The sequence below is a fragment of the Periplaneta americana genome, chromosome 13, assembly GCF_040183065.1.
Source record: "Periplaneta americana isolate PAMFEO1 chromosome 13, P.americana_PAMFEO1_priV1, whole genome shotgun sequence".
NCBI lineage: Eukaryota > Metazoa > Arthropoda > Insecta > Blattodea > Blattidae > Periplaneta > Periplaneta americana.
The window spans coordinates 139,248,216-139,261,489 of NC_091129.1; the positions used below are offsets into that span (position 1 = coordinate 139,248,216).

At 34.5% G+C, this 13,274-nt stretch overlaps 1 protein-coding gene and 1 non-coding gene across 2 annotated transcripts in view; one reads left to right on the top strand and one right to left on the bottom strand.

The window, feature by feature from the left end:
• Positions 1–13,274, top strand: part of LOC138712500 (putative ATP-dependent RNA helicase TDRD12) — a 116,056-nt gene that overhangs the window by 73,338 nt on the left and 29,444 nt on the right. Inside the window, exons 16-21 of the mRNA XM_069844381.1 lie at positions 10–155; positions 305–469; positions 3,757–3,922; positions 7,619–7,807; positions 9,698–9,902; positions 12,297–12,447. Coding sequence (XP_069700482.1) covers positions 10–155; positions 305–469; positions 3,757–3,922; positions 7,619–7,807; positions 9,698–9,902; positions 12,297–12,447 — 1,022 coding nt within the window. The remainder of the gene's footprint in view (positions 1–9; positions 156–304; positions 470–3,756; positions 3,923–7,618; positions 7,808–9,697; positions 9,903–12,296; positions 12,448–13,274) is intronic.
• TRNAN-AUU (transfer RNA asparagine (anticodon AUU)) lies at positions 8,450–8,523 on the bottom strand. Its single transcript has one exon. It is a non-coding gene; the product is annotated as a tRNA-Asn (tRNA).

Here is a 13,274-nt window from a genome sequence, read left to right on the forward strand (position 1 = left end):
ATGTTACAGGAAATAATGCAACAAAAGGAAATTGGGAAGTGTAATGCTCCTCTTTGTTATTTTGTGAAAGCTTTTGGTGAGTGTATGAAAAGAACATCATGTGCAAGTCGTCACGTTATACTGGACAGTGTTGATAAATCTATAAACTTTCCCACGTAAGTATTTCTGTTAGTTACTGTATATGAAAAATAAAATAAACATGTACTTTACTGTATGTATATATATTTTAACTAGTAGTTTTTAACAGAAACTGTGGCAAAAATAAAGCAGATGTTTATTTTAATTTCACATTTTATGTTTTCAGTTGTGGTGAAGTAAAAGTGAAGATTCTTCACGTTCACAATGCCAGTCATTTTTCTGTTCGTCTTCTGGAGCACACAGATTCTACTGGAAATTTTGTTCACATTCCTGATGAATACTTCTCGATTTGCATGACTATATATAAGCATTATAGTGATGAAATAAACAGGTACTACATACTTCAATTAATCAGTTTAATAAATAAAAGAGTATGCTTTTGCTCATTGTAAAGTAGAAGCATTGGATAATTTTGATTGGTTTTTGTTTGTAAATTGTTTATCTAATGCTATATATATATAAGGGAGAGTTAAAAGTTTTTAGCTTTTCACAGCACAAAATAATAAGATTTATTTTTCAGCATAATCTTCTTTCAACTCAATACATTAATTGCTATGACTCTGGAGCTATTTATCCCTCCTAAATAAAATGCAACCAATCATTCACTGCTTCCATCACATCATTGTCACTCTGGAATTCCTTTCTTTCGAATCTTGTTTTTTGAAATTTGGAAATATAAAAAAGTGTGATGGAGCCAAATCTGATAAATATGGTGGATGAGAGCAATTCATATCCACAGCTTTGCAGTGTCACTTGAGGTGCAAATGCTCTGTACACTCTGTCATGTTGAAGGATGACTTCTTTGCTCAGTTTTCCTCGCTTCTTGAGCTTCATTTCTCCTTGCAGTCATTTTTGGAAGGTCAGAATAATACTTAGCATTGATAATGATGCCATGTTCCAGAAAATCAACCATGATAATTCGTCCTGCTTCCCAAAAAACAAAAGGCATACCTTTCCGAGCTAATATCTGTTGCTCGAAATTTTTTGGGATCGAACACGAGCGATGCTTCCATTATTTTGATTGATTTTTTTCCTCTTGTCAAACTGATGAACCAGTGATTTGTCCATAGTAATATACCTTCTCAAAAACTTTGTTTTATCTATTTGAAAACATCAGACAGTATCAAAACAACGCTGATCAGCATTCAGTGCTGTAGGGATCCACCTTGAAGAAACTTAATGATTTATTAAAACATTAATCTCAGTGTGCTTCAAAGATGTTCTGTAGTCGCACATGCTTAGGTCATGGATAGCATGATTGTTTTCAATTGTTGATACGAAAATAAGATCTCCTGTGTGAGATTGTTCTTCTGTGCTGTTTCTTTCTTTTTTTAAATTTTTCAGTCCAGTTTTTTTATTTTGAAAGACAAGATTTTTTCAATGTTTTCTACATATCACCATGAAATTTCTTGGCATTATTCCCTTTCAGTGAACGCACTTCAGCATTTATTACTGCACTGTGCAATTTCTCAATACTCATTAGTCATTATATTCAATCACATACTAAATTCAAAGAACTTTGTAGCATAAAATAATATAAAGGCTTGGTCATTTTTGTCAACAGTAGCAGTCCTCTCTAGTATTGCACATACTTTTCAAGACAAGAATCTTAAATAATTTCGTTTTCTTCTCTCTCTCCTTCGTCTGTTCCCTATTTTCTCATCAAACTTTTTCTCATATTTTTTCCTCTCTCTTTCTTTTGATCTTCCTTCTTTTGTTGTTCTATTCTAGGAATTTTGATCGTTTGAGCACTATTTACTTTTATCATGTTTCATCATCCTATCAGTCAGTAGGCCTACTCCTAAAAGAACTGTTATGGCCTGAAAAGGTGATTTTCATGCCATCTTTAATCTAGAACTATTGATATATTAAGTTCTTGTAGCACGTCTTCAATTTTCTTTCAGTCCCATTTGATGTAGCCAGCTGTTCGGCACATGAATCTCATCTCACAAGTTCTTAGTCTCTTTTTATACCTTTTCCTGAGAGTCCATGCTTCACTACCATAACAGAGTACCAGCTGTTCGGCACATGAATCTCATCTCACAAGTTCTTAGTCTCTTTTTATACCTTTTCCTGAGAGCCCAGCTACACTACCATAACGAGTACTGGTGTAGTCATTATTTTATATAGATTAATTCGGATAGATTTTTAAATTGATGATGATTTTAGAACTCTGTTAATGATGCCCATGGATTTATCGAATTTCAAAGTTTTCTTTGGTATATCTAAATTTTCAAGAAAAGATGGTTTATAACCTAAATAAGTAATAATGTTGATCCGCTCTAAAAATGTATTATTCAGACATATTTTACTTGGTACTGGATGTTTTCCACAAAAGGCCTGTATTTATTTATTTATTTATTTTTTTTTTTGTTCTGTGGATATTTCAAGAGAGTATTCTAGGCTTCCAAATCTAAATTGAATACTGACCATTGCAAATAATCTTCCGATATGGCTAATAAAAGTAAAATTTATGCAAAAATTATTGCATCTAGTTTCAAATTTCTGTTAATGGGGATGCTTTCATGTATTTTCTCCCTGAAATCTTGCACCATTGCTTTCATGTAAATATTAAACAGAAGAGGTGAGAATCCATATCCTTGTCTGACGTCTGAATTTATTTTTTTCCATTCAGATGTTTTGTCTTCTATTTTGACAGGAATGAGATTTGTTTTATGTAGAATACTGTAGATGATCTGTTGTGGGATGTGATCCTTCATCAGTATATATGTTAATAATTTTCTGTTCATCCTGTCGAAAGCTTTTCTAACATCAATAAATGCCAGATGTGTTTCAGTGTTGAATTCACTGTGTTTCTCTATCAAAATTTGCATTGTAAAGTAACTGTTATAGCATAGTCTACTTTTCGGAATCCATTCTGTTCTCCTCCTAAAATATTCTCATATTTATATACTGTATATACACGAATAATCCGCGCACCCTAATTTTAGAAGAGAACAAAATAAAAATTAGCTGTAATTTGTGTTTTACTTACAAGAAATTATTCCTACATAATGATATACTTCAAAAGTAAATAAAATATTAATTTGTTTTAAGAAATGCATTATAATCTTCACATGCTGTTGTAGAAGTGTCCGGGACTCTACCTCCAATAGCAAATTAGGAAACACTATCTTGGATAATTTTGTAGACTATTGGAGGTCATGTCGAATGATTCCAGCCAATCAGAAAGAGACCATCCAATGTCTCACCTCTCATGCCATCTGTGTGAGAGATGTAAATGTTTTTTCTTCCTGTGGTTTGCAAAGGGAAGAGTCCTGTGAGTCGTTCGTTGACAATTAAAAAAAAATAGTTGGAATTGCAGACTGGGAAGAATCATGAATGAATCGTTAAAATCAATTCATAATGTATGACTGAATTGTTGGAATCGACTTCTGAAAAAGAATCATGTTGTCCAAGTTACACCACACAGTCAGAGACATGAGACCGGACAGTGCTATAGCATTTGAGGAGAAGCAGTACCAACCTTATTTCAAATAAAGCGTGCTTCCCAGTTTTTCTTCACTAAATTCCAGAAAAAATATGTGCGGAGTATTTGCGTATATACACTAATTTGTGTTTAATAATTTGTTGAAGTATTTTACTCTCTGTGTTCAGGCGACTACATGGAATTCCAAAAATCGGAGATGTATGTTCAGTTGAAAGCAAACTGAATATCTACCAGAGAGTTGAGGTTACTGATATCGTGAAAGAAGATTCTAGCAGTATTCCAGAAGAAGTTAGAGTTAAATTTCTAGACGAAGGACCCTATACCACTGTTAAAGTAAGCATTTATCAGGCAATAATCACAAAGTAAGATCATCTGCATAAGAGTTGAGCTGATTATGTGAAACGAAACTGGTTTTCAAAGTATTGTTATTGTGGGGATATATGTATAAAAATCCCTAACATTTCATACTCTTTTGAAAAACTTATTCAGAAATGCTCTTTGTAATATGAATTCTATCATGTTTGCTTATATCAGAATTATTTGATATTATCAGAGTTTCTCTTAGTGATCAGGAAAGATAACTGTTCTAAATTTTAGGCTCTCATGTTCTTTGTAATACGAATATTTATTATGTTTGCTTATATCAGAATAGAGTGATATTATGGGTATTATCAGAGTTTCTCTTAGGGTACGTACATGTTGGAGCGATGATAAACGATAAAAGAAGCAGCGATGCTATATCAGAGAGAATTGAAGCATGCATTGTCATTGAGGTGTGCATATTGGAGTAACGATAAAAGCGAAGATGCACAATAAAAGCGACGAAAAACCGAAGTTCCATTTTCTTTGCTCTTGTCGTTCATATGATCTCTGATTAAGATAATATTAACCTGTATAATACTGATGGTTATCAATATATGCGAATATTAATCGATTTATTATTATTTCGGCTTATTAAATTAAATATTGTAGATATTGACAAATTGATCAGTTGTGTATTTATTCGTCATATGTTATGTGATCACAAGAACCAATCACAACACAACAAATTTATACTATCTTCGGGATGAGAAACGGGTTGAATTTTGTACGTATTTAAGTTACATTAACCTTGAACTTAGCAGCTGATATTTCCTATATATCTTCTTTCATTAAGTGGATGCATAGAATATCTTCTACTGATAAATTAAAATGTTCGCTTCCCGCATTCTCGTTGCTCCGATATGAACACTTGATTCTTTGATAATACCAAACCGTCGCTAGATCATTTTTCTTATCATTTATCGTTGCTCCAACGTGTACGTACCCTTAGTCATCAGGAAAGATAACTGTTCTAAATTTTAGGCTCTTGTGGGTTATGAAATTTTGACCTTACCTTGTGAGTACATTCTTTCTCCAATGGTTTCTTTTGGTAAAAACCATGATACATTAGTATTAATTAGAACATTGATAATTTTAATACAAGATACAAATCAGATCTCCATCTGTCCTCTGTTAGTCTCAGCTGTTACAAAAAAGGGAGTTCATTATTCGTGTATTACAGTCTCCAATGTACTATCTAATTATCTTAAAGTTCTGAAGGGTCAAGAAAAGAAGTTTAGAAGAGAATTAACTAAATTTATCCATACTGATACATTCTATTCAATTGATGAATTGTTTATGGTTGTTAATTTTTTTAATTAATTTGCTTACTATGTTTTTTTATAAGTTTTTATTTGACCAGAGGGGGAAAAAGATCTTTGGGGAGGTCAAGACGTGGATGGGAGGATATTATTAAAATGGATTTGAGGGAGGTAGGATTTGATGGTAGGAACTGGATTAATCTTGTTCAGGATAGAGACCTATGGTGGGCTTATGTGAGGGCAGCAGTGAACCTCTCAGTTCTCTAAAAGCCATAAGTAAGTAATAACTTTTTTATGTGTTCCAAATCTCAAAGCTACAATGCTGATGTAAGATTGGAATAAAATCTGTTCGTAAATTTGAACAATTTCGAGTAAACTGAGAAAAATTTCTGTCCCTTAGCATTTCTTTCAATCTAACCAACACAAACTCATAGTTCTTGTAGCTACAACATGAATCTGCCACTTTATTATGAAGTAAAAGAAAGCCTAGAACACGCAATCCTTTCAGGTCTACATCTGTAAGTATTTCCGAAATGTTGTATGAATTTAATGTCAACTACAGTTATAAAACCTAATAGTACATTATGCAACGAGCCTATAATGGTAGTAATTAAGACGCAAGTATGATTCGATGAAAGAGTAATGGAACGGAGAAAAATTCTCTCCGGCACCGGGATTTGAACCCGGGTTTTCAGCTCTACGTGCTGACGCTTTATCCACTAAGCCACACCGGATTCCACCCCGGCGTCGGAAGAATCGTCTCAGTTTTAAGTTCCAACTCTTGGGTTCCCTCTAGTGGCCGCCCTCTGCACTACGTCATAGATATCTATGAACCTAGGACCGAAGTTCACACATGAGCTGAGGTGCACTCGTAATGAGTGACTGTTGGCCGGGATCCGACGGAATAAGCACCGTCTTAAATCACGAAGTGATTTACGCATATCATATATATTATTATAATGCACCGAAGTACATATATTTCCATGCAGATATTCTGCGTCATCATACGATGAAAGAGTAATGGAACGGAGAAAAATTCTCTCCGGCACCGGGATTTGAACCCAGGTTTTCAGCTCTATGTGCTGATGCATGGAAATATCATATGTACTTCAGTACATTATAATAATATATATAATATGCGTAAATCACTTCGTGATTTAAGACGGCGCTTATTCCGTCGGATCCCGGCCAACTAGTCACTCATTACGAGTGCACCTCAGCACATGTGTGGACTTCGGTCCTAGGTTCATAGATATCTATGACGTAGTGCAGAGGGCGGCCACTAGAGGGAACCCAAGAGTTGGAACTTAAAACTGAGACAATTCTTCCGACGCCGGGGTGGAATCCTGTGTGGCTTAGTGGATAAAGCATCAGCACGTAGAGCTGAAAACCCGGGTTCAAATCCCGGCGCCGGAGAGAATTTTTCTCCGTTCCATTACTCTTTCATCGTATGATGACGCAGAATATCTGCATGGAAATATCATATGTACTTCGGTACATTATAATAATTACAAGTATGATTGTTTATGAAACGAGCGCGAGTTTCATAATTTTCATACGAGCATCTTAATTACCATTATAGGCAAGTTTCATACGACTTTTTATGCTCGACCATATTTATAACTTGAAATTATTTAAAATTAGGTCTTCTTATGGTTATGTGCGAACTGACCTGAATTGTGAGATGTGCGCAGACGCGAAAGTATTGATTTTTTCTGAGGCCGAATGTCATTGACCTTGGCAGAGAATAAGATGAAGATTACTCTGATATAATCTGGAAATTGATTTAGAATTGAAAAACGAGATGACAAATTGAATTTATTTGAATATTATTTACAATTAACGCTAATTATTATAGTAACAGAACATAACCTTCTGCGACAGTATTGGATTTCCAGCCTCTGTGACTTTTCGCTAATTGTCTTTCGATTGCATATCCGAGAATAATCGATATAACGGTACAAAGCTGACATGTCATTGGCTAAACATCTGAACTTTAAGGAATAGGTGTAGTTTAATGAGGTGCATTAAAGGACTGCTACCAGGTGTATAATTACATTTCGGCATGGTCGAGCATAAAATATTTTATCACTCAGTTGTATATTGCATCATCAGATGAGGTATTGAATTAATGGAAGTCTTATTTGTTGTTGTTGCCTACCTTTTCTTCAAGCTTTGTTGTTGTTGTTGTTACCTACCTCTTCTTCAAGATAACAAGATGAATCTGTTAAAAAAAAAGAATTGAAAATATTATCACTTTCCATGGTGAGTTTTAAGTAAATAAAAACTACAGTGTCATCTAACTATGAATATGCTGAATCTTAAATGTTAAATTATTATTAAAAGTACATTTTTATCTTTGTTAGTTTTTTAATTATAAAAATGTAATGTGTTTTTATGTGCACAGGTTTTCCAGCTTATTGCATTGCCTGAGGAGTTGCAGCATCTACCACCCCAAGTAGTCGATGTATTTCTGTGCAATGTGATGCCATGCGACCTCGATACAGAGTGGAGTGAGACTGCAAATTTTAGAATAACTGACTGGATAAATAAAATCAATAAGCAAGAAGAGGAAGGAAAATATTTGGTTGGCAAGGTAAAAAATGAAAAACAGAATAATTTTACATCTTGATTAGACACTTTTAACAACTTTCCTGCGTTAATATGAAACTAAGTTGGTATATTAATTTAGTTGATTAGTTTGGCTTGATTTGTAGCAATCGTCAAGATACTAGTGAGGCACTTGCTTGTTTCTGGTTTCTTCTAATGGTGCTTTGGTGGTGGGTACAGTTATGATAGGTCGTGTTGTGTCAAATAGGTATAGAGTATGTTCTGAAATTTAATTGTGTGTTGAGGATATAATATTATGATTGTGTTTTTCTATGTCTGTTTATTTCTTACTATTCTAGTGTATTTAATTTTTTATTTTTCGGTTCAATATACAGGGTGAACAGTAAGTAATGCCATTAATTTCAGGGGGTTATTCTTTGAAATATTTCAAACAAAAAAGTTCAATATAATTTTATTCTTTTTTGCTTTCTTTTCGAAAAAAGAATGTTTTGTATGAAACAATTTCGTAATGTGTTTTGGGAAAGCTAATGATTTAATTCCCAATATGCTCAATATAAGAGAGCAGTATGTTATGATTAATGATTGAAAGAATTTTAGTTTTGCAAATCTAGTCTTTCAGGTGAAGCTCCCTGTAAAGCAGATTTGAATAATTTCAAGGAAAAAATTGTTCCGGGGCCGGGTATCGATCCCGGGACCTCTGGTTGAATGTACCAGCGCTCTTACCAACTGAGCTACCCGGGAACTCCACCCGACACCGTCTCAACTTTTCCCTTTATATCCACACAACTCGCGTGGGCTGACGAAATGCCAGAGACCCACATCGAGTGCACACAATCTCTGTGTGACTTGGAATTGTGATACCCGGCCCCGGAACAATTTTTCCCTTGAAATTATTCAAATCTGCTTTACAGGGAGCTTCACCTGAAAGACTAGATTTGCATAATATATACGTCACTGTGTATGTTAACAGAAAACCACAATTCCAAGTCACACAGAGATTGTGTGCACTGGATGTGGGTCTCTGGCGTTTCGGCAGCTCACGCGAGTTGTGTGGATATAAAGGGAAAAGTTGAGACGGTGTCGGGTGGAGTTCCCGGGTAGCTCAGTTGGTAAGAGCGCTGGTACGTTCAACCAGAGGTCCCGGGATCGATACCCGGCCCCGGAACAATTTTTCCCTTGAAATTATTCAATTTTAGTTTTGTCCTTTAAATATGCAGAGATTTGATCTGAACAAATGTAACATTTTAAAATTCCTTTTCAGAACAAAAAGCCACCGGCGTGGCTCAGTCAGTTGAGGTGCTTGCCTGCCGGTCTGAAGTTGCGCTCGGGTGCGGGTTCGATCCCTGCTTGGGCTGATTACCTAGTTGGGTTTTTTCCGAGGTTTTTCCCAACCATAAGGTGAATGCCAGGTAATCTATGGCGAATCCTCGACCTCATCTCGCCAAATACCATCTCGCTATCACCAATTTCATCGACGCTAAATAACCTAGTAGTTGATACAGCGTCGTTAAATAACAAAAAAAAAAAAAAAAAAGTTATATTCGTTGAGATTAAATTTCTGCACATTTAAAGGACAAAAGTAAAATTATTTCAATCATTTATTATCATAATACACTGCTCTCTTAAACTGAGTGAACATATCGGGAATTAAATCAATAACTTTCCCAAAACACGCAATGAAATGTTTCATATCAAACAATTTTTATCTCGGAAAGGAAACAAAAACGAGCAAAATTGTATTAAACTTTTTTGTTTGAAATATCTCAAAGAATAACCTATTGAAATTAATGACATTATTTATGGTTCATTCTGTATAGAATTCCTATGTCTCTTTCTGTGTTGCTATAGTTGTGGTTGGTGTTTGTGATGTGTTATCTAAAGTCATTGACTGTAAAGTTTGTAATTTCATGTGTAGATAATGCTGAGTGCAAAAAATACTCTCTGGTTGGATCCACTGGAGTGCCGCAGCTACCTCAGCAGTGTGGACACTCAAGTAATGGAGTTTTCACTAAGCAAGGAGCTGGTGAAATGCAAGCTTGCTGTCAGTAATCCTGATCATTTGACCAAATTGTATGAACTGTGTCGAATGGGCAAGTTAGCCATTCCTAACTATGAAAAAGGTGAGAATTCTAGAATACATCATGCAAGAGGGATGTTGTTACTTATTCTTAGATCAATGTTCCTCAAACTGTGGTCTGCAGATGACTAGATAATCCTCGACTTGCAGTGTGGTGGGTCATACTGTACAACTATTACTTCAGCAAAATATTGATTTTTGTATTAATATTACTTATTTACTTACTTACTTTCTTACTTACTGACTTTTAAGAAACACGGAGGTTCATTGCCGCCCTTACATAAGCCCGCCATTGGTCCCTATCCTGAGCAAGATTAATCCAGTCTCTACCATCATATCCTACCTCCCTCAAATCCATTTTAATATTATCTTCCCATCTACGTCTCGGCCTCCCCAAAGGTCTTTTGCCCTCCGGCCTCCCAACTAACATTCTATATGCATTTCTGGATTCGCCCATATGTGCTACATGTCCTGCCCATCTCAAACGTCTGGATTTTATGGTCCTAATTATGTCAGGTGAAGTATACAATGCGTGCAGCTCTGTGTTGTGTAACTTTCTCCATTCTCCTGTAACTTCATCCCTCTTAGCCCCAAATATTTTCCTAAGAACCTTATTCTCATACACCCTTACTTTCTGTTCCTCTCTCAAAGTGAGAGTCCAAGTTTCACAACCATACAGAACAACTGGTAATATAACTGTTTTATAAACTCTAACTTTCAAATTTTTTGACAGAAGACTAGATGACAAAAGCTTCTCTACCGAATAATAACAGTATTAATATTACAAGTCTTAATTATGATCCACAAGTTGACAACCATAGGGATAAATTTAATTAATATTGACATAGTAAGATAAGATCATAATGACGACAGGGATCTTTTAAGACATACATTTTATTAGAAAGATTTTTGTAAGAAAATGTAATTCTTTCAATATTCTTAAGAATTTGTAAATATAATATTTCTACTACCTGTGATCTTCGTAATGAGCTTATATGGCTAAAAGTATTGTTTTCCATTTTATCTTTTTGTAAAATATATTTATAAATAAGAAGAAAACCTAGCTTCACATCGGGACATTGAAAAGAAAAAGAGTTGTTAAAGGTCCTCATCCATGGTATAACTTAAATTGCGTGCAATTTTTAATTGCGCAACAAAAGTTGCACATCATTTACACGTAAGTCAATAATTTCACGGAATTCGTATTTGCGCAACTTGAAAAATGGCTTTACTGTTAATAAGTTGCATTTAACATGTACACACAATACACTGTTTATGTGGCGCAACATTGTTACATGCAACTCCCATCTTTCTTAGTTCTTATTCTGCTGTAGAGTGCTGCTGCAAGACTCCATGAGTTGTATGGGAAACAACAATAATTCTTCTTCTTAATACATAAATCCAGCTTCAATTGCTGACATCACAATGTTCCTAGTAAATTTATGCAGCCAATGTCCAGAAAACAAAAGAAAGACACTTTAATGAGAAAGTCCATATCACAAACAGAATGTCTTGTAGTAACATTAAGATTTTTAACAACTAACTTAGTAGGTCTAAGTCGGTATGCTGGAATGGATGTATATGAACAATAATAAATTAAAAGTATTTAAGTAAAAAAAAAATTATTGAAATAAAATCTGATTAATATGAGAAGTCTGATTTAAATAAAAAAAAATATATATAGTTTTTTATATCAATTTTTTTCTCAACCCAGCCATCTTCCAATAAACATAATTTTAAAATATCCTCTGAATAAATGGCTATTGATTTCAAAGAAAAGTTTATATTTCTAATACATATATTTTTTATTAAAATATTAGTTATAATTTAAGAGTATTTTATAAAAGTGTACAGTATTAGAATAGCTTAATAATTTTTGGGTTCATAAAATTTTTTAAATTCTTTAATATAGTTCGTACTTTTAATTTAATCCTTAAAATTTAATACTGCTTCAATAGATTTCTAATTGTTGCAATTCATAATTATGTCAGAACGTATCTCGGGACAGTAAAACTTCATCTGTTTCTTTTTTTTAACATGTTGACTGCCACTTGATGCGTATATACGTCCCTATACGTGCTGTGAGAGTATATACGCGTCAAGCGGCAGTAAACATGTTAAGAGTGATATTGAATACAGGAATGCTGAAATGCAAGTGCTCTCAAAAAGCCAGTCTAACACAATTTTTTTTCATCACAAATTCCAATTGATTAAATTTTGTCTACATTGTTGATGTGACCATGACAAGGCAGCAGGTTTTACTGTTTTCATATATATATGAGTAATTATGAATTGTGTTAGTGGAAAGATTATCCAAGGGAGGATAGAACTTCATGATTGCATGGTATATAGTCACGAGGAATTTGTGAATAGTGTTTATGAACTTAGGATGTATTTCGTCGTCATTTTAAGTTCAAATTTTAATTTATATTGTCAGTACCTGCTGTGAAGAAAATGGAACCAAAGACACCAGCTCTTCCACCCCCTCAGTGGGCATATCTTGACAAAGAGACGTATCAGCAAGTGAACTTTGTTTTTGCTGACAGTCCACAGCACTTCTTTGTTCGTCAGAACAAATTCCATGACAGGTGAGTATACTGTAGAACAACAGTTGTGATGTTCAAGAGGAATTGTTGCAGATAGCTCGTCTTTATACGTTTTTAGGCTTAAACAGCAAATGTAATCAGAAATAGGCTTTTTGTATTCCACGATGTCCTGGAATTTAATATTTTTTAGTGTTTTGTAACTGCATGCAGGTTCCATCATCAGGGCAATTAGGTATGGCGAGTGAGATCACTTAATCTGTTGGGCTCTTTATGTCTGGCTGCTCTAAGCAACCGAGTATTGATTATACTTGATTATATAATCATATGGATCCCGGCCCACTGCGGACTGAACGGTAACGAGAAAGCAGATATGTTAGCAAAGAAAGGAACTTATATCAACTTAAAAACAAATTTTAAGTTCCCATATGAATCAATAAAGCGAGTCATAAAAAGCATAAGTTACAGCGAACAGGCAAAACATCAAAATTCAAAATGGAAAGAATCATTCAAAGATCGAAAACTAATTCCTGATCTACCTCGAAAATCTGCCGTGGCCATGTTTAGATTGATTACTGGTCATGATTGCCTCCATCGTATTGGAGTACTGAATTCACCTAAATGCTTACTGTGCACCAGAGAAGAGGGCATGGAGATGGAGCACCTGGCTAATTGTGAAACTCTTAGGACATTTGTGGACCTTCCATCAAAATATTGGGAAGCAAGAAGGATGATGACTTCATTGTTAAATCCAGAGCATTAGATACACACACACACTTGATTATATAAGAAAATTAATTGCTGGAGTTAAATGAGACACTCAAATGACATGAACATATGTATTTTATAAATGTAAATAAAAGAGAACCCCC